The 20,257-nt window shown below is 49.6% G+C and overlaps 1 protein-coding gene and 1 pseudogene across 4 annotated transcripts; both read left to right on the plus strand.

The window, feature by feature from the left end:
• The first annotated feature begins 704 nt into the window (after positions 1–704).
• Positions 705–803, plus strand: LOC138850760 (U6 spliceosomal RNA; annotated as a pseudogene).
• A 762-nt stretch (positions 804–1,565) lies between these two features.
• HENMT1 (HEN methyltransferase 1) lies at positions 1,566–20,088 on the plus strand. Of its 4 annotated transcripts, none has more exons than XM_070077965.1 (8): positions 1,566–1,705; positions 2,531–2,629; positions 3,171–3,296; positions 4,616–4,728; positions 7,197–7,331; positions 15,181–15,360; positions 16,069–16,246; positions 17,816–20,088. In XM_070077965.1, the coding sequence occupies exons 2-8, from the start codon at positions 2,609–2,611 to the stop codon at positions 18,230–18,232; spliced, it is 1,170 nt and encodes a 389-aa protein (XP_069934066.1). In that variant the 5' UTR covers positions 1,566–1,705; positions 2,531–2,608; the 3' UTR covers positions 18,233–20,088. The 4 variants fall into 4 exon arrangements, with proteins under 4 accessions (XP_069934066.1, XP_069934069.1, XP_069934067.1 ...); XM_070077968.1 differs by having other exon boundaries at positions 1,704–1,819; XM_070077966.1 differs by lacking the exon at positions 1,566–1,705 and adding an exon at positions 1,836–1,949.
• Positions 20,089–20,257: the final 169 nt, after the last annotated feature.

Here is a 20,257-nt window from a genome sequence, read left to right on the forward strand (position 1 = left end):
CACCATTTCTCAAATATCTGCACCAGCCAGGGCTGGGCTGGATGCCTCAGAGCTCCATCTGGGTACCTCCTCCCTGGCACATCATCTGCTGCCTCCCAGGCACCTGAGCAGGAATCTGGTCAGAAGCAGAGTAGCCAGTGTTTGACCCCTGCTGTCCTGTCAGCACGTGGAGGTCCGAGGCAGCAGCCTAGGCCGCTGTCCCATAATGCCCATGAGGCTGGATAACGCAGAAACCACTTTTTTTTTTTTTTTAAGACATTTTCCTATTGATGGACATTTGGGCTGTTTTCACATTTTGGCTACTGTCAGCAACGCTGCTGTGAACTTGGATGTACAATATTTGAGTTCCTGCTCTCAATTCTTTTGAATATGTGACCAGAAGTTTATTACTTACTTTGAAAGTCTCTACCTAAATTATATTCTGTGGTAAGGAGTATGCTCTCTTAACAAAGACAGTGGGTTAAAACTACAGCTGAGCCAGGCCAACAGAAGCCTCTTACACTGTGGGGTGACATTAACACTGCATCCCAGCGCCAAAAACAAGCTTTGTGTAACTCATCTTGGTGCATTCTTAAACAATTAGCACAATGTGCTGCCAGGGGTGTTGAGCGTTTGAAAAATCCAGTTCCACTATAACGCTTATATTATTAGGCTGTGAATTCGGTAATAAGTATCAGCTTTTGATTTCTAAAATACTAGTTTTGGTGCTTTCAGCAGCACATATAGTAAAATGGGAACCATACCGAGTAATGGCCCCTGAGCAAGGTGATATGCAAATTCCTAAAGCTTTTTACACCATTTTTTTTTTAAGGGGGAGGGACTTTTGGGGACAGGTTAAGAGAGACCTGGCTCCGAGGCCCGCAACCGTATTGGAGTGTCTGGGTTGCAATCCCAGCTCCCCTTGCAATTCCAGTTTCTTGCTACTGCATACCTTTGGAGTCTGCAGGTGTTAGCTCAAGTAATTGGGTCGCTGCCATCCACATGAGAGACCTGGGATTGAGTTCTGGTGCAGGCATTACCGGAGTGAACTAGCAGATCCAAGGTCTCCGACTCTACCTTTCAAATTAAATGGAAAAACAAAACAAAACAAAAACCAAACTGAAGTAGTAATGTTTCCATCCTCCTCTGATTCTCCTTAAGCCCTTCCATCGCACACGGAAAAGCAAGCACAGTTTATAAAGCGTTAAGTTGAATTTCTACAGGCAAGGTCACGGTACAGTAGGCCTAATAGGTCAATTTCGTCCACAGCACGTGGGTTAAAAAAAAGAAAAAAACGAGTTGGGGTGTGGAGGGAGCTGAGAAAGCGTGTTTTCTGAGTTCAGGTGTTACGGGACCAACTTGATGCAGCCCGGAGTCCCTCAAAGCCGGTTCCGGAGGACCGTCCAGGGGCGGCAGAGGCGGCGGCGTGCGCTCGCGGTGAGCGCGGCCGCTTCTCCGCCGCCTTCCGTCGGCCAGGGCCGTTTCCAGGGCTTGGCCCAGCTCGCTGCGGCGCCGCCTCGGCTCAACAGTCGCGGCGGCGGGCCGAGCGGGGGGCCGCAGCGCGAGCCCGCGCGGGAGACGCGGGAGCCGCGGCCCCCGCCGAGGTTCCCGTGAAGACCTAGAAAATGGCTTCGCCGCATGCGCCTCGCGGGCCGTTGAGGCGCAAAACCGACGCCCTACAGCCGGGAGCCGGGAGCGCAGCGGCGGGCGCACGGCAGGGATCCAGGTACACAGGGCGGACCCCGAGCGCCCCCCGCTAGAGGGCGCACCCAGCAGCGGGGAGCCCGGAGGCGCAGGTGTGGCGGGCGCAGGTGGAGCGGCGGGCGGGTAACGTCGCCTTGTGAGTCTGCGCGAGGTCGGGCGTCAGGGGCGGGGCCTGGAGTTAAATTGGGCGGAGGCTGGGTCTGGTCCGCTTACTGCGCTTTGCCTTGCTTCGCCGCCTGGGAGTGCGCCTGGCTCCAGGGTCAGCGGTGAGGACGACGGGTGCTCGTGGAGGAAGGGCAGGTTGGCTCGCAGGAGCAGGGTTTCGCAGCAGACGTCGGGGAATTATTTAGAAGCTGTGATTGCCATGTTGCCTAAATTTCAGGTTAAGTTCTGGTTGTTGGAGACCAGAGTGCAATAAAGGACCAAAGTCGAAACCCAAGTCCGAGAGTGAATAGAAGTGATGCTGCGGCGTCTCTAGTGTCCCAAGTCGTTAAGGGAACTGTCCCCCTTCACGAAATGCCATTTTACCGATGAGTGGGTAGGTCATTGATTGGAAACAGCTTGGAGGAGGTGCAGGCTCTTAGAAAAGAAACTGGCTGAACTCCCAAGAGTGTTATTTGTATCTGACTGAACTGGGGGTAGAAGGGCAGAAGGGGTGTCATTGTGCTTAGCTGGGTTGAATGAGGTGAGGGGTTCGGCTTCCCGAGCCCGTTTGCTCACGTCTGAAACAATACTTAAGTGGGTATTCCAGGGACTGAATGGCTTTCATGGAAAGGCAGAGAGCACACCCCCCCCCCCCCAAGCTGTTTCTCTTGGGTGTCATTCTCGAAACGGCTTGTATTTACAGCGGAATCGCTGCTGAGTCTCTGACGAACAGCCTGAAGGGACCATCTGCATTTTTGTCTCAGCGAAACTTGGAAGGGAAATGGAAGGAGAGAAGGCACAGGTAACGCCACTCTTGTTTTTTCTCGGAAGTTAAAACACCTGGGGGCAGCCAGGAGCAGCGCCTGGCATCTCGGTTCTCACGCTTCCCAGGGTGGTGAGCGGAATGAGGCTGACATATCCACACCTGGCGTGTCTGTGTTAAGTGACTTTTTAAAAATCACCAGTTGTTAAAATAACAGTCTTTAAACGCTTTCCAAGCGTGGTGCCTCACTGATGGGTGTGGATGGATCACCTGGGGGGTTTGATTGGCTTTCAGAGTTCTGTCCCAGCAAGTCTGGGGTGAGGCTCAAGATTTTGTTTTAGTGACATTTCCAGGTAAAGACACTGGTATTTGGAGATCACACTTGGCATACTCCAGCTGTAGATCCCTGCTGTCTGATTAGTCCACAAGGAAGTTGGGCCCTTAATGTGGCTAGGGCAGTTGCGGAAGGAAATGAACTTTAATCTCATTGAGGGGAAATAAAAATCTGTACCCCCATTTAGTTTCTGAAGTCATGTGTAACTTAGATTTCTAATTTTTTTTTTTTTGGCTACATTTTCAGTGCACTAATGTGATTGGTAATAATCGTGAAGTTCCCAAGGAGAGGATAATAAAGTTTAAACCTCCACTGTACAGACAGCGGTACCAGTTTGTTAAAGATATAGTGGATCAGCATGAACCCAAGAAGGTAGGGCATCACAAACACTGAATTGCTAAGATTGTTTTTTGAAGTGTTTTGTCAAATAAAGCACACTAGTAAGAAACCTTCTCAGACGGATTGTTGGAGTAGAAGGATGGTGATGTTGTGAGGGCAAAGTCCACAGGTGTCTTCAAGAGTTGAGCCAGGTGTCTTCCTCTGACAGAGAGGAAGCTAAGCTGGCAAGTAGATGAATCAGAGGCTGGTAGGCGCCCCCCTGAAGCCAGCCTAAGAAGTACAGTCACGGGAATTCTGGTCTTGCTGATCAGTGAGGACAGATGGTTGTGTTGATTTTTGAGGCAAAGAATGGACAGCTGGCGACTTAATCTAACGCCTGTGGGGGAGAGGCTTTCTCCAGTGAGTCCACTCCTGGCCCACAAAGAACAGGTGACTTCCTGTAGCCATTTATGAGGAGTGCAGGGCTCGGGTAGCATTCAGTGTCGCCAGCCAGGTTCACATGTACAGTTGGATGCAGGTTCGCCTTTCTAGAGTAGTCGGAGCATCAGGCAGACTGGTACCATGGCCATAGAATTGTTTGTTTTGAAATTAGATGTTAATGGGCCTCTAACACCTCAATGGAAAGTCACCATTTCACACAACATATCTGCTTCCTGTGCTAATGCATGGGATGTTCTAGATGTATCCTAGGTGTTGGGAAGGTGAGTATCTAGATTTTAATTTGTGCCTGATGCTCAAGACCAAAGATTACTGTGTGAGGGGTTCTTTTTTTCAGCTGCACTATTGTGTTTTTGTATATGCACACAGAGTGCAGGTTTTTTTTTTTTTTTTTTTAACATCTTTAGCCATCCAGACATGAACATTCAGTTGAAGCATCTAGAATTGCCTTTTTGGCAGTTTAAAGTCCAATATGGGATTTCATATGGTTTGATGTCATTGGTGTGTCAAATAAGAAGTGACTGTCTTCACATGTCAGAAATGAATGAAAGCAAATTTGATAAAGCTTTGCTTGCTGAAGCCTGATGCTGAGAATTTTTAAGGGTCCAGCTTGTGGTTCTGAGTGGGAAACCTGGCTGCACACCTGGTTGTGTGTCAAATGCAGCCAACAGCAGTGATTCTGGAATAGGCGCGGCTCTTGCTACCTGACTTTGATTAGGTGGAAGTTCTTACTTGCCCATAGGCCTATGGACTCTGAGATGAATTTGCTTCCTGTTCCTACTCTTCAGCCAAAAAGCTACTTTCAGATAGCAGCTCTGTTATTACCATGAATGTCCCCCTCCCCAAATAAAGCTTTGGCGCACACTTCCGTGGCCAGCAGTGCCTTTGAAATAACACTGTGTCTCATTCTGCAGGTTGCAGACCTGGGATGTGGGGATACGTCACTCATAAGGCTGCTGAAAGTCTACCCCTGCATCGAAGAGCTTGTTGGAGTAGACATTGATGAGGATAAGTTACGATGGAGAGGGTAAGGCTCAGGGCGAGGGCTTTGCTACGGCTTATTCTCCAAAGGTTCACTGGGGGAAGCCTGGTCTGCCGGGTGGCAATGTTGAGATGCAGGAAACCTTAAGGCCCTTCCTGAGGGCCTAGTGCAAGGGAATTGGGTGATGGGGCTGCACCCTGTTGAACAGATTGATGCCTGCGTCTCTCCCTGTGGAAGTCTGGCGTGACTTGGCGAGCTGTCCATGCAGGAATGGTTACTAATGCCATGGTGCCCCATGTGCTCAGCCCTTGGTTTCCATTGCTCACAGCCAGTTTCCATTGCTGCCTCCTGGTCATGCTGTGGTGCAACTGGGAACCAAGACTTAACTTCTGCAAGCGTCATGCCTTAATCTAAAACCAGTGGTATGAATTCTACTTGGAGAAAGGGTCAGTTTTGTTACCTTTTTTTTTTTGACAGAGTTATAGACAGAGACAGAAAGGTCTTTCTTCCATTGGTTCACTCCCCAAATGGCTGCCATGACTGGCGCTGCGCCCACCCAAAGCCAGGAGCCAGGTGCTTCTTCCTGGTCTTTGATGCGGGTGCAGGGCCCAAGCACTTGGGCCATCCTCCACTGCCCTCCTGGGCCACAGCAGAGAGCTGGCCTGGAAGAGGAGCAGCCAGGACTAGAACCTGGCACCCATATGGGATGCTGGTGCCACAGGCAGAGGATTAACCAAGTAAGCCACGGTGCTGGCCCCAGTGGTCAGTTTTGTAGAGCTTGCTTTAAAATATTCAGACCTCTGGGGAGTCTCCAGCTCACTGAAAGAGGCTTTGCCATAGCTATCATTGAGTGTATACTGTATGCACAATTCCTGTATTTTGTCTCTCTGCTTATACATGTAAAGCCCCAGTTAGTCATTCCAGTAGTCAAGGCATTGAAAAATCAGTTTCAGGTGGCAAAGTCTCATGCATGCCAGGTAAAATGATTTCTAGTAGAGGACTTAAGAGGCCTCAGAGTGCTGGACAAAGGCTCTAGGCCTCCTGGCATCTTCTTTGTAAAAGATTTATCTATTTGAGAGGTAGAATTAGAGGGAGAGATGGAGAGAAAGGCCTTCCATCTGTTGGTTCACTCCCCAAATGGCTGTAGCGGCCACAGCTGAGCCAGTCCAAAGCCAGGAGCTTCTTCTAGGTCTCCCACATGGGTGCAGGGGCCCAAGGACTTGGGCCATCTTCTACTGGTATCCCAGGCCATAGCAAAGAGCTGGATTGGAAGTAGAGCAGCCAGAACTCGAGTGCCCTTATGGGATGCCAGTCCTGCAGATGGTGGCTTTACCTGCTACACCACAGCATTGGCTCCAAGCCAAAAGCATTAAAAATGAGAATATTGGGGATGGTGTTGTGGAATGTAGCTGGTTAAACAAGTGATGCTGGCAACTAGTATCGGAGTTCTGGGTTTGAGTCCTGGCCACTTGGCTTCCCATTCAGCTCCATGTTAACGAACCTGGGAATGCAATGGAAGATGGCCTTAGTACGTGGGCCCGGGACACCAACGTGGGAGACCTAGATGGGTTCTTGGCCTGGTCTACCTTTGGCCACTGTAAATATTTCTTTAGTTAAAAACTTTTAGATTTGATTACTTCTTCATTAGAAAGGCAGAATTAGAGTGGGGGAGAAAGATCTTTAATCTGCTGGTTGACCTGCCAAATGGCTGCAATGGCCAGGGCTGGGCCAGGCGAAAACCAGGAGACAGGAACTCCATCCAAATCTCCCATATGGGTCTCAGGGGCCCTAGGACTTGGGCCACCTCCCACTGCTTTCCCAGGAACACTGGCAGGAAGCTAGATTGGAAGTGGGGCAGCTGGGAATGGAACCAACCCACATATGAGATACCAGTGTGCAGGTGGCAGCTTAACTTGCTGCACTGTAACACCAGGTCCCCCTATTTTGAAAATCTTAATGAACAATATCAAATACTCCTTGGCAAGTAACTTTACATTGTGAGAAAACTGCCCAATGTCAAGTTTGTGTGTGTGTGTGTGTGTGTGTGTGTGTGTTAAGATTCAGCTATTTGAAAGAGTTAGAGTGCTAGCTTTCATCTTTGATCTGGTTTGATTTGGTTCTCATCCCAAATGTTTGCAGTGGCTGGGGCTGGGCCAGGCTGAAGGCAGGAGCCTGGAACTTCATATGGGTCTCCAATGTGGGTGCAAGGGCCCAAGTACTTGCCCCATTCTCTGCTGCTTTCCCAGGTACATTAGCAGGGAACTGGATCAGAAGGGGAGCAACTAGGACTTGAACTGGTACTCATCTAGGACGCTGGTGTCCTAGGTGGCAGTCTAACCTGTGCCACAGAGGCAGCCCCAGTGAGGTATTTAATACTTTGACAAAGCGAACAGGCTGTGTCATACTTCTGAAAACTACCTTCTCCCTAGGTTTCTGGAAGAAAAATTGTAGCATGTGGGCATCTCCATGTGGATTTTGTTCACAGTGTCTCCCCGGCAATGATTGCTTTGCAGGGATCAGCTGTCTCCTTTCATGGGGGATTTCCTCAAACCACGGGATCTGGATCTGACCATTACCTTGTATCATGGCTCTGCAGTGGAGAGAGACTCGCGTTTGCTTGGATTTGATCTGATTACGTGTATTGAACTGTAAGTTTTAAGCTGACTTCTACAATATAACTCTCTATTTGAAAAGATCTGAAAGAACTAGCCTCGGTAATCTTAGTGTTCTGATAGTCAAGTCTTGGTTGGTATCTGTAAGAAAATTAGTCATCTTGGGAATGCATTGTCCTCTTTCTGACATTTGATTTGGACATTTTAAATGTGCAAGTGCATTGGGAGATACAGCGACTGCCAAGGACACTTGTATCCCCCTTATTCCCCTTCACCTTTGTTAACATTTCCCTTATCCTTTGAATGCGTGCAGTCTCCCTTTCCCAGCTGTCCCTCCAGTTCTTTCCCCCTGAATCAGTTCAGGATAGGTTACACATAGGACAGCTGTGTGCATGCAATGTAAAATTCAGTTTGTACTTCTAAGGCCAGGGATGTTACGTAGCTGGTCACCTGCACCCTGTTTCTAATCTGAGTAGTCTGGATTTCGGGCTCCTGGCCTGGAGAGTTGGGTTCTGCACCCTCGGGGCAGCCCACCTGGAAGCACGCATCTGCCCGTCCTCACTGGGTCCACTGTAATCTCCCCGGTCAAGGTATTTGTTCCACCACGGTGCTCTTTGCCCTTTCCTCCCAGCTGATGAGCAGTGTGGGGAGTCCTGTGGAGATCATGCACAGATCCTGCCATTCAGCCGTACTTGCCCGTGGATTTAGCTTCCTGACTGGTTCTTGTCTGAGCCAGTTATTATCACAGTAGTGGCAAATAACAGTTTTGTTTTCAATTCCTGTGCATTTCCCAGTCAGCCCTTGGCACTTTACCATAAGCAAGAGCATGCTCTTTCCTGCATTTATTTGACGTCACTATGAATTTAGGAATTCCTGTGTTTTAATGGCGGATTTCTTTTCTTACTGTACTTTTCTTACTCAAATGTCCCAGGGTTGGCCAGTAGGGGGCTCCATCAAGATGGCTTTTGTGTCTGATCTGCCTCGTTGTTAGTTCTTACTTTCTGACAACCTGAAGTCTCGGGCTCCTCTTCTACTGGAATTGGTTATTTTTTTCTTTCTTTTCTTTTCTTTTTTTTTTTTTGACAGGCAGAGTGGACAGTGAGAGAGACAGAGAAAGGTCTTCCTTTGCCATTGGTTCACCCTCCAATGGCCACCACAGCTGGCGCGCTGCGGCCGGCGCACCGCACTGATCCCATGGCAGGAGCCAGGTGCTTCTCCTGGTCTCCCATGCGGGTGCAGGGCCCAAGCACTTGGGCCATCCTCCACTGCACTCCCTGGCCACAGCAGGGAGCTGGCCTGGAAGAGGGGCAACTGGGACAGAATCCGGCGCCCCGACTGGGACTAGAACCCGGTGTGCCGGTGCCACAAGGTGGAGGATTAGCCTAGTGAGCTGCGGCGCCGGCCCTGGAATTGGTTATTAAAGTGTTTCCTCTGAAAGGGGCGTGGTGTTGGGAAACCCAAAGTGTGTGTTTCTTAATGGTCTTTTGGTAGTTAAGGGGCTTGCTTGGGGCCAGCTTGCCTTGTGTGTTCAGGTTGATTTCCACCTTTTAGTACACAATTCCTCTCCAGCAGGGAGTTTGCATTGTATTTATCTGCATTTTCTACTGCCTGGCACATAGTAGGCATTTGTGTTTGTTCAGTAAATGTCCTTCTTATAAAGAATGCCAAAGGAACAATGGATACAGTGAGAACAGCATCTGGCAATAAATTTTTTTTTTAAAAAGATTTACTTATTTGAAAGAACTAGAGAGAAGGAGAGTCAGAGGTCATCCATTTGCTGGTTCACTCCCTAATTGGCTGCAACGGCTGGAGCTGGGCCGATCTGAAGCGAGGAGCCAGGAGCTTCTTCCAGGTCTCCCATGTTGGTGCAGGGGCTCAAGGACTTGGGCCATCCTCTGCTGCTTTCCCAGGCCATAGCAGAGAGCTGGATTGGAAGTGGAGCAGCTGGGACTTGCACCAGCACCTATATGGGATGCTGGCACTGCAGGCGGAGGCCTTACCTGCTACGCCATAGCGCTGGCTCCTGGCAATAAGAATTTGAGGCAGAGAGATAGAGCTCTCACTCACTGGCTCACTCCTCAAATGCCTGCAATGGCTAGGGCTGGGCCCAGCTGAAGCTGGGAGCTTGGAATTCAACTCGGGTCTCCACATGGGTGGCAGAAGCCCAGGTGAGTCAATGCCACTGCACTCAGGAATTATTGTGTATTAGCAGGAAGCTGGAATCCGGAGCCAAGCCTGAGCTGGGGCTTGATCTCTGGCACTCTGATAAGGGGCAGGCATCCCAAGTGGTGGTTAACTGCTGAGCACATGCCCACCCCTTTATTTTTATTGTGCTAAAGTGCACATAACAAAATATACTGTCTTAATCATTTTAAATTCAGTGATACTGAATACATCATACTGTTGGGCTCCCATCACTATCATCCATCCATAGATTGCATCTTGCATCCCTGAGACCATTAATAACTCCCAGCTCCTGTCCCTTCACCGCTTTCTCTGAGTGGAATCCTGCATTACTTGCCCCTTTGCAACGGGCTTATTTCATTTTGCATAATGGCTTCAGCGTTCGCCTGGGCCGTGGCGTATGTCAGAATAGCCTTGTAAGGCTGTATGTGTTCATACCAGTTTGTGCAGGCATTTACCTGTTGATGGGACTCTTGGGTTGCTTCTACTTTGGACTATTGTGCTTAGCCCTGTTATGCACTGAGGAAAACACGTAGGTTTATGCCCTCTTTCATTTCTTTTGTGAATATACTCAGAAGTGGAATTGCTAGGTTGCATGGTCATTCTACTTGTAATTCTCTTTGAGGAATTGCTGTCCTTCTTCCCTTAGCAGCTGTACCATCTCACTGTCCTAAAAGCGGAGTGCATGGGTTCTGATCTCTCCATTCTCACCAAGTTGTTTTTCTGTGGCTTTGAATAAAAATTTGATTTATGTGTATATTAGAAATGGAGGTATCTTATTGACTCACTGCAACAGCCAGTACTGGACCAAGCTGAAGCCAGGAGCCCTGAGCTGCATCTGGGTCTCCCACATGGGTAGCAGGGGCTCAAGTACTTAGGCCATCATCCGCTGCCTTCCCAGCTGCATTAGGGAGCCTGATCAGAAACAGAACAGCTGGGACTCTAACCAGCACTCTGAAATGGGATGCCAGTGTTGCAAGTAGGGGCTTAACGTGGTGTGCCACATGCTAGTCCCTGTCTCTGTGTGTGTGTGTGTGTGTGTGTGTATTTAAGATTTAATTTATTTGAAAGTTACAGAGGTAGAGACAGAGGTCTTCCATCCACTGGTTCACACCAGTCACGTCCCAAGTGGACACAACGGCTGGAACTGCGCCCATCCAAAGCCAGGAGCTTTTTCTGGGTCTCCCATGTGGGTGCAGGGGCCCAAGAACTTGGGCCATGTTCTACTGCTTTCCCAGGCCATAGCAGAGAGCTGGATAGGAAGAGGAGCAGCCGGGACTAGAACCGGTGCCCATATGGGATGCCGATGCTTCAGGCCAGGGCTTTAACCTGCTGCACCACAGTGCCGGCCCCTGTCTGTTTCTCGATAATTGCTTTCCTAATGGATGTGAAATAGTATCTGACTGTGGGCTTGATTTGCATTTCCCTAATCATCTTAACACTGAACATCGCCTCATGTGCCTAATGGCCACTTGGATGTATACTGGAAGAAGTCTATTGGAGTCCTTTGCCCATTTCTTAATCAGGTTGCTTTTTTGTTATTGGCTTCCTGAAGCCATCTGGGACCCAAATGCCATTCCCTGGGATGTCGGCACCCACCCGTGTCATCGGAGCTGGGCCGCAGGTATTCCTGGTCCAGTCTGCGGGAAGGGGGACCTCCCAGTGGAGCGCATGCTGAATGCTGAAAGGCTCCGAGCCAGAATGGGCACACGGGGCTCCCCTTCCCCTTCTGTGTGGGAGAACTTAGGCTGATGGGCACACCTGGCTGAACAGGAGGCTGGGCGTATATCCTCTAGCTGGGCACGTCTATGCCTGTGATGACTCTTGGTGCCCAGAGGAATAGATGTTAGTGGACAGCTGTCTGTGTCTACCAGCGCAGTCATCAACCGGCAGGCCTGATTGGCACACCTGCTGGCCCTGTAGGAGGGAGTGCCTTCCTGCTCTGTGTGTCTTCTACAGGGTTGTCTTGCCCAGTGTCTAAAATCACTGACGGGCTGATACGGGGGAAGCATGATCTTGGTGTGCTTTCATTGGTGTTTCTCTGACACCTGGGTGGCCACATTTCCATACACACCACAGCCGCTTGGTTTACTCCTTTGAGCTGTATGTATCTTTTTATGAATTTTCTTCCTGGGTTGTTGGTATTTTTCTAAGTCATTTTCTTTATGTGTTAGGGGAATTATCTGGGTAACTGATACAGAGAAGCTATTTTCTCCTCCCTACTTTATATTTTGACTTTAATAGTTTTAGTTATTTGAAAGGCAGAATGAAATAAAAGTAGAGATGACGTGAGGGGGTTTGCAGGGGCAGAGAGAGAGAGGGAGAGAGAGAGAACCTCCATCTGCTGTTTCAATCCCCAAATGCCCACAACACCTAGGGCAGGGGCAGGATGAAGCCAGGAGCCGGGGACCCCATCTGGGTCTTCCACGTGGATGACAGGGCCCCAAGTGCCTGGACAATTACCCACTGCCATCCCAGGTAGAATAGCAGGAAGCTAGATGGGAAGCAGAGCAGCCAGGACTTGAACTGGCACTCTGCTGTGGGATGCTGGTGTCCCAAGCCACAGTTTAGCCTGTTCTACCACAATGCCTACTCCAAATAGTTTTTGAAAATGTCATGCAGTAAAATATATATATGGGGAGGTACATTCCTGTGAATTTTAACACATGTATGGTTTGATGTAGCTGTTATTACAGGCAAAGTTCAAATGGCTCTATCATCCTAAACAGCTACTTCTTGCTACAACTTTGTGGTCAGCCACTTTCCCTTGGCTCTTGGCAACCTCTGTTCTGTTGTCCATCACTGTCTTGTCATTTGGAGAGTGTGATGATGTAACCTTAAGTCTTCATTTGGCTAATACTTTTTGAATTTTATCCATGTTGTATGCATCAGGGTTCAGCTCCTTTTAACCCCTATATTATGCCTTTTGCGTGGAAGTGCGCCTTTATCTCCCATCTGTTGAAGGATATTTAGATTGTTTCCACTTTGATGTGGATTACAGATTGAACTGTTACACATTCAGGCAGGTTTTCAGGACAAGGTTCATTTCACTGGTGTGGAGTTACTGGGTCATGATTTTTATTTTTATTTTTTTAAGTTAATTTAAAATTTATTTAAAAGTTAGAGTGAGAGGGAGACACAGAGATCTTCCATTCACTGGTTCATTACCCAAGTGGCTGCAACAACTGGGGCTGGGCCAGGCCAAAGTTAGGATCCCAGAGCTGCTTCTGGGTTTCCCATGTAGGTGCAGGGACCCAAGTACTTGGGCTCTCTTCTGCTTTCCCAGGCACACTAACAGTGAGCTGGATCAGAAGTGGAGCAGCCAGTGCCCATATGGGATGGCAGCATTGCAGGCTATGGATTTAATGCTGGCCCCTAGATTTTAAAAATTTTTTTTATTTGAAAGAGTTATGGGGGGAAAGGGAGATTTTATATATATACACAGACACACACGCGCACACACACAGGGAGGGGTGGGGGGGAGGAAAGGAGAGAGAGAAAGAGAAAGAAATCTTCTATCTGCTGATTCACTCCCCAGATGGCTACAACCAAATAGCTGCAACAGCCAGGACTGGATGAGGCCAAAGCCAGGAGCCTGGAACTCTGGTCTCCCCATGGGTAGCCAGAACCCAAGGACTTGGGCCATCTGCCACTGCTTTCCCAGGCACGTTAGCAAGGAGTTGGATCAGAAAGTGGAGCATCCAGGATTAGAACTGGTGCTCATTGGATGCTGGTGTCACTGGCCTGGGTCATGGGTTTAAGTGTGTGTTTTGCTTTTAAAATAGGCTCTGTTTTTCTCATGTCGACATTTGAGTTTTATTTACAGGTTTTTCATCATATTTTGCAATCAATACTTAGGGATTTTCAGCTTTTCTTGCTTAGTGTAGGGTAAAGTGGCAGCTTCCCCCGTAGTCCCATTAGGCTCTGACGACATGCTCTGATTGTAGTATTTGCACTGGTGACTCAGACGGCTGGATTCGGCAGCTTGGCGACTGTGACTGACTAGTGTAACAGTGTGAGTGGTCATCAGGCTACCTGCAGTGCTTACCACTGACTGAAGGGTTGCGATGCTCTTCCCGCCACAGTCCTGTTGAAATGGAGGTCCTCAGAGTGGTGGTGGTGGGGGAGTGCCCTCGCAGCCTGGCAGGGGAGATTATCTCCCCCCACCTCTTCAAGGCTGCTGGGTTGCTTGTGACGCCCTTGTTGCTTCAGGGTGTCCTGGCTTCGGCAGGATGTCAGCAATCCTTGGAGCTTTTGGGTAACACTGGATTTTTACATTATTGCAGATTTACAGAAGTTGCAGGAATGGAACAAAATTCTGTGCTTTACCCAGTTTCGCCAGCTGTTTCCATATGACACTTTTAGCTTTGTCTTTTTCTGACTTCCTGCATGTGGTTTTCACATGAACCATTTGAGAGTGGTTTGGACCCCATTGTCTTCCTTTACCCAAGTCCCTGTATATATATTTTCTAAGAAAAAGACTCTTACATAACTATGGTATAACTACCTTATGAGATTAATTTTTTTTGAGGCAGCCAGATCTTCCATCTACTCGTTCACTCCCCAAATGCCCCCAACAGTTAGGGCTGGGCCAGGCTGAAACCAGGAGCCTGGAATTTAATCCAGGTCTTCGACATGGGTGGCAGGGACCTGACTACTTGAACCATCATCTGCTGCTTTCCACGGTGTTATTGGCAGGAAGCTGGGAATGGGGATCCAGGCACATCCAGTGTGTGATGTGTACATCCCTACCTGGGACTTAACTGTAATAGGTACAGTTCTGTTGTCTGTAGCCCACACTTAACATTTGTCAGTTGTTTCTTTTTTTTTTTTAAGATTTACTTGAAAGTCAGAACTACACAGAAGGAGAGGCAGAGAGGGAGAGAGATCTTCCATCTGCTGGTTCACTCCCCAATTGGCTGCGACAGCCGGAGCTGCGGTGATCCAAAGCCAGGAGCTTCTTCCAGGTCACCCCATGGGTGTAGGGGCCCAATGACTTGGGCCATTTACTGCTTTCCTAGGCCATAGCAGAGAGCTGGATTGGAAGTAGAGCAGCCAGGACTTGAACCAGCACCCATATGGGATGCAGGCACTGCATGCAGCAACTTCACCTGCTATACCACAGCACCGGCCCCCAGTCATTTCTTTTTATAGCTGTTATTACATTTGGCTGTAATCTAAAGTAGTCCAGGGCTGCATGGTGCCTGCAAGTTGTCAGGTTTACTTGGTCTCCTGCCCTCTGGCCTCGGTCTGCTCAGCCTCTTTGCCATCCTATTTGCCCTTGACATTTCTGAAGAACACATGCTAGTTATTTTGTGGGGTGTCATCCAAGCTGGGTTTGTCTTTGCTCATTATTGGGCTCAGAGTGTGCGTTTTTGACAAGGATACTGGAGAAGTGATGTTAGGCCTTTTCGGTACAGTACAGCAGGAAGGGACAAGCTTATGCTTTAGGAGACGATGCTAACGAAGCCCAGAGAGCACAGCAAACTGCCTTTGTTGGTCAAATGTGCGCCATGGGCAGAGTGGAGAGTGGGTGTGATTGGACTAGATGCGTAATTGTTCTTAGATGATCTAAGTACTACAATGTATCCATAGAAGGAACAACTCAATGTGTGGAGGGAAATTATGTTGCTACATCAATCAGGAAAATAATTCCAGTTGAGGTTAAATGTGATCATGTCTTCTCCACTGACCATTTTAGAATAGAACATCTGGATTCAGGTGATCTGGCCAGATTTCCCGAAGTGGTATTTGGGTACATGTCTCCAGCCATGGTTGTCATCAGCACACCAAACTCGGAATTCAATCCCCTGTTTCCAACAGAGAACTTGAGAGATTCAGACCATAAGTTTGAGTGGAACAGAATGCAGTTTCAGACCTGGTAAGTTCAGATACTTTTTTTTTGGTGGTAGTGGGGGGAAGGGTGTTAAACTTCACAAAAGTAAATCTTGATGTGAATGTTGAATGTATTACTCAAGTTTTTTTTTTTTAAGATTGATTGATTTTGGAGAGAGGGCTTCCAGCCCTCTGGTTCACTCCCCAGATGGCCATGACGGCCAGAGCTGGCCAGGCCGAAGCCAGGAGCTTCTTTTATGTTGCCCATGTGGGTGCAGGGGCCCAAGGACTTGGGCCATTTTCTGGGGGCTTTCCCAGGCCATTAGCAGGGAGCTGGATTGGAAGTGGAGCAGCCGGGACACAAACCAGTACCCGAATGGGCTGCTGGCATTGCAGGGGCGACTGTTGTACTCGCTATGCCACAGCACTGCCACCAGCCCCCACCCTCCCCAAGTTGTTCCTTACTTTCTCCCCATGAAATCGATTCCCAGTGTGCACTCTAGCATGAGATGAGGTCCTGAGAGAACCAGCGCGTGTGGCAGGTGTGGGGGGTGTGTGGGCAGCAGGTCCCTTGGGGGTGAGGGTGTCTGTGTTGGCTGGAGATGAGGAAGCTGAGAGGGTGCCTGGGCTTCCTGTCCCTGTCCAGGGGGATCCCCTCGGGCTGTTCCTTTCCTGACTCACAGGTGTCGGTTACAGCCCTATCGTCTGCTTGTCCAGCCCTGCACGCTGATCTGCGCCCCTGCTCTGATTTCAGGGCTCTGTTCGTGGCGAATCGCTATGGTTACTCTGTGGAGTTTACTGGTGTGGGGGACCCGCCAGCTGGAGCCGAGAGTGTGGGCTTCTGTACCCAGATAGGCATCTTCCGGAAGAACGAAGAAAGGGCGGCCGAATCGAGGGTTTCGGAGCGGCAGGACGAGCACGTGTACAAAGCTGTGAGTGTTCTCGGGGAGGGCGCTCTTAGGGCAAGACCGTGCACCTGTGGGCGGAGGTGCTCCGAGTAGAAATGAGTGTGTGGGAGGCTCGCTCCAGGAGAACCCTCCGGGCCCTCCAGCTTCTGGCAGCCGTGGGCTCGGGCATCCCTCGTGACTGCCTGGCCTGTAGCCCTGTCTCACCAAGCCTGTTACTCGGCACGACTTGTGCTGCAGATAAGACAGCCCTGCAGGATCTGTTGGTTATCAGTGGTGGTGGGGGTGGTGGTGGGGGGCCACAGCAGCTCCTCCCCAGCTTGGCCCAGGAAAGGACTGTTAGAACTGAGCTTCCCAGACCCTTTTGGTGTAAAGACACAGGGTGAAGAAACACATTTTCCCTTTTAACTGAACTGGTTTTCCCGCCATCCTTTTCCTGTGATACCAAGTAGGAATATTGTATTAGTGTGAATTGGTAGAACCCTGGTTGGGAGCTGTTGGACATTAGAATTAGAAAGCTGATCAGATAATATCTTCTGCCTATAGATTGATGCTTATTTTAAAAAATACTTATTTGAAAGGCGGAGTTATAGAGAGCTTCCATCTTGTTCATTCCCCCTATAGACACAACATCTGGGTCTGGGCCAGGCCAAACCCAGGAGCCTGGGACTCCATCTGGGTCTCCCACATGGGTGGCAGGGGCTCAAGCACTCGGCCGTCTTCCACTGCCTTCTCAGGTGCATTTAGAAGGGAACTGGATTGAAAGTGGAGCTGCCACGACTAAAACTGGTGCTCACTGCAGCTTAACCTGTGCCATAATGTTGGCCGCCCTTGCCCACTATAATGGAGCCATTTATGATTAGTAGGATCTGACATATCCAAAATGTACATAGCATCATTTTAATGTTATTTTTAGCTATTTGAAAAGCAGAACGGGAGATAGACATACTTCCATCTGCTGGTTCACTCCCCAAATGCCCACATAGCCAGGGCTTGGCCAGGCTAAAACCAGGAGCTCGGAGCTACATCCGGATCTCCCACATGGGTGTCAGGGGCCCAAGCACTGAGCCATTAATCTTGTGCTGCCTCCCAGGATGCTGGATCAGAAGTGGAGGTGCTGGGGCACAAGCAGGCGCTCCAGTATGGATGTGGGCAACCCAAGCCGTGGCTGAGCCCGCTGCATTGCAACACCCACCTCAGTTTTGTGTGCGTGTGTTTCTTTTTCTTTTCATTTAAGTTTATTCTAGAGAATGACAGACCCAGAGCACCCATCCTCTGGCTCACTCTCCAGATAGCCACCGCTCCAGCTGAAGTGGGGAGCCAGGAATTCCATCTAGGTTTTCCGCTGTGGGTGGTAGGAACCCAACTTCTTGTGCTGTCACCTCCTGCCTGCCAGGGTCAGCATCAGCAGGTCGCTGGAGACAGGAGCAGAGCTGGGCCTTGAAGCCAGGAACTGTGATACGGGACGCATGGGTGCCAAACGGTGGCCTCAATGCTGGGCCAGGTGTCTCCTCCTTACAGTTAATAATTCCTTGGCAAAACATTGCGGACGGCCTTGACGGTTTCCCTGTGTTCTAAGTGCCCCTTTCCCTTCAGGTTTTCACAGCGTCCTACCCAAGCCTACAGCAGGAGAGGTTTCTCAGACTTGTCCTAGTGAATGAAGTGTCCCGACAGGTGGAGAGCTTGCGGCTGAAGCATCTGCGAAGGCTGAGAGAGGGGGAGGGGTTGTTGGGGATACAGCCACCCGAGAACGACAGCAACTTCCCCTCCTTCGGGCCGGCCTTCACCGACGTGGAGAAAGCCAGGATAGAGAATTCTCCCAAACCCTTTGTGGCGGGAAGGAAGTTCTTTGTGCCCCTGCGAAGACTCGTGGCTTACCCCAAACTGCACCGCATCTGCCCTAATGAAGACGTGATGAGGTCACTGGTGGACGACTGCATCAGCTTGAGCAGCGATGGTTCTGCAGTGGTGGTTGACCTACACGATCATTACGATTATCTGTTTGAAATTTGAGCCATGCTTATTTCCTGAAATTCAGGGTTTTTAGTGACAGTTGGGCTATCACTAAATAGAAAATTTTAATTTTCTGTGTAGTCATAATTCAGGTAATTTTTTTAAGTTGTACCCCAAAAGTCGTGTCCTTAGCAGGTAGACAGGTGAGTCTGACACAGAGCCAGACTCCTCTTCACCTAAGAAGGATATTAGGGTTTAGCTAAAGGTGGTAGGTTTTCCTTTGAAACCAGAAGTTTTCTGTTTTCTCAGGAATGAAGAAATTGGATGTGGTAACGTGTCAGTTTTTAACTTATGCATATATATTTTATGTTACAGTATGTTGTATGTGACATTAAAAGTTTTAAAAAACGTTAGCATCTATTCTATTAAACTCTTTCCCCCAAGGGTTCAGAGTAGCTCCCAAGTCTAAGACCCTCTATCGTTTGGACCAAATTCTCAGCTAAAAATACTTAGCCTGAGACCTCAAAGAAAAGGAATGCAGGTGCTTGAAAGACAAGCCATGGCACCATGTAGTTACTGTCCATGTCTTTTTTTCTCTGGGAGCTTCCAGGGTGGAATTGGGGTCATAGTAATACTGGGAGAAAGATAGATAGCTTTGCCCAATGGAGGAGAAACAGTGGTTTATTTATTTGAAAGGCAGAATTGGGGGAAGAAAGATCTTCAAACCATTGGTTCACTTCCCACATGGCCACAGTGGTTGGAGCTGGGCCAGGCCGAAGCCGGGAGCCTGAAACTCCATCCAGGTGACTCACGTGGGTGGCAGGAGGTCAGGCACTTGGGCCGTTTGCTGCTGCTTTCCCAGGAACATTAGCAGAGAGCTGGGTCAGAAATGGGGCAGCTGGGACTTGAACCAGTGTTGTAGGATAGGAGCATCTCAGGCAGTGGTTCAACCTGCTGTGCCACAATGCCTAGAAACCCTAGAAACAATGATCTAAATGAGGCACACGGGCCCAGAGGGGAGCTGGCCAGGTACTGCACCAGCCTACCCTAGGGGCCCAGATGTCTGCCCTGCTTGGGGGGCATATTTTTAGCACGCCACCTGGAGGACAAAACTGGGAGTTTCAACTGCAGCTACCACTTGTGTATTCCAAATCAGCAGGAAGGAAGAGAAGAAAGAGAAATGGGCCAGAGGCAAGCTGTCTGGTAAATACTGCTCCGAGTTGTTAGGCAACACAGCTGCTCACTTCATGTTGACCAGAATGGAGTCTCGTGGCCACACACGGCAGCAAAGGAAGCTGGGAAGTGTGGTATTTACTTGGAAGCCATGTGCCCACTTGGGGCCTGACAAAGACGAAGGGGAGAAAGGACATCTTGGCAACCGTGTGCCACGGCCGTGACAGCTCAGCCTCTGCAGTGGGCTGTGTGGCAGTGCGGGGGTGGTGCCTGGGAAAGGCCTCCTGGGGCGGTCATTGTCAGGCTGAGTGTGGAAGGGTTAAGTAAATGGAGAGTAGACTTGATGAGGGGATGGAGAGAGGCGGGATCCTGGAAGAGAACGGTGTTTCAGTCCTGTCACCATGAACCAGTGGATTTCTCAGGCTGCCACGTACCTACGCTGATGTCCTGCCAGCGCTCAGACCTGTCTGCCTCCTGGAGGTGTGTCTGCCCCACACTGAGGGCTGGCTGGCCTCGCCCATCCAGGCCTCTGCACAGCCTTCCCCAGGGACGTTCTACCCATCACCTCTAGTGTGTGAGAGCCATGCGTTCTCGCCAGGGGGAGCTGTTTCCAGCTAACCCATGACCTTTGTTGAAGCCCAATCAAATGAATCCCCGACCCAGATGCCCTCCAGTGCATGTGGAGCTGCCTCTCCGTGTCTTTCTGCGACATCTATACCCTCATTCTCCTTTTTTCCACCTAAAGATTTGAGAGGCAGAGAGAGAGCTTCAATCTATTGGTTTACTTCCCAACTGGCCACAATGGCTGGGGCTGGGCCAGGCTGAAGCCAGAGAACTGGAACTCTGTCTGGGTTTCCCCTGTGTGTACAGGGACCCAAGCACTTGGGCCATTTGCTGCTGCTTTCCCAGGTG

The sequence above is a fragment of the Oryctolagus cuniculus genome, chromosome 7 (genome assembly GCF_964237555.1).
Source record: "Oryctolagus cuniculus chromosome 7, mOryCun1.1, whole genome shotgun sequence".
NCBI lineage: Eukaryota > Metazoa > Chordata > Mammalia > Lagomorpha > Leporidae > Oryctolagus > Oryctolagus cuniculus.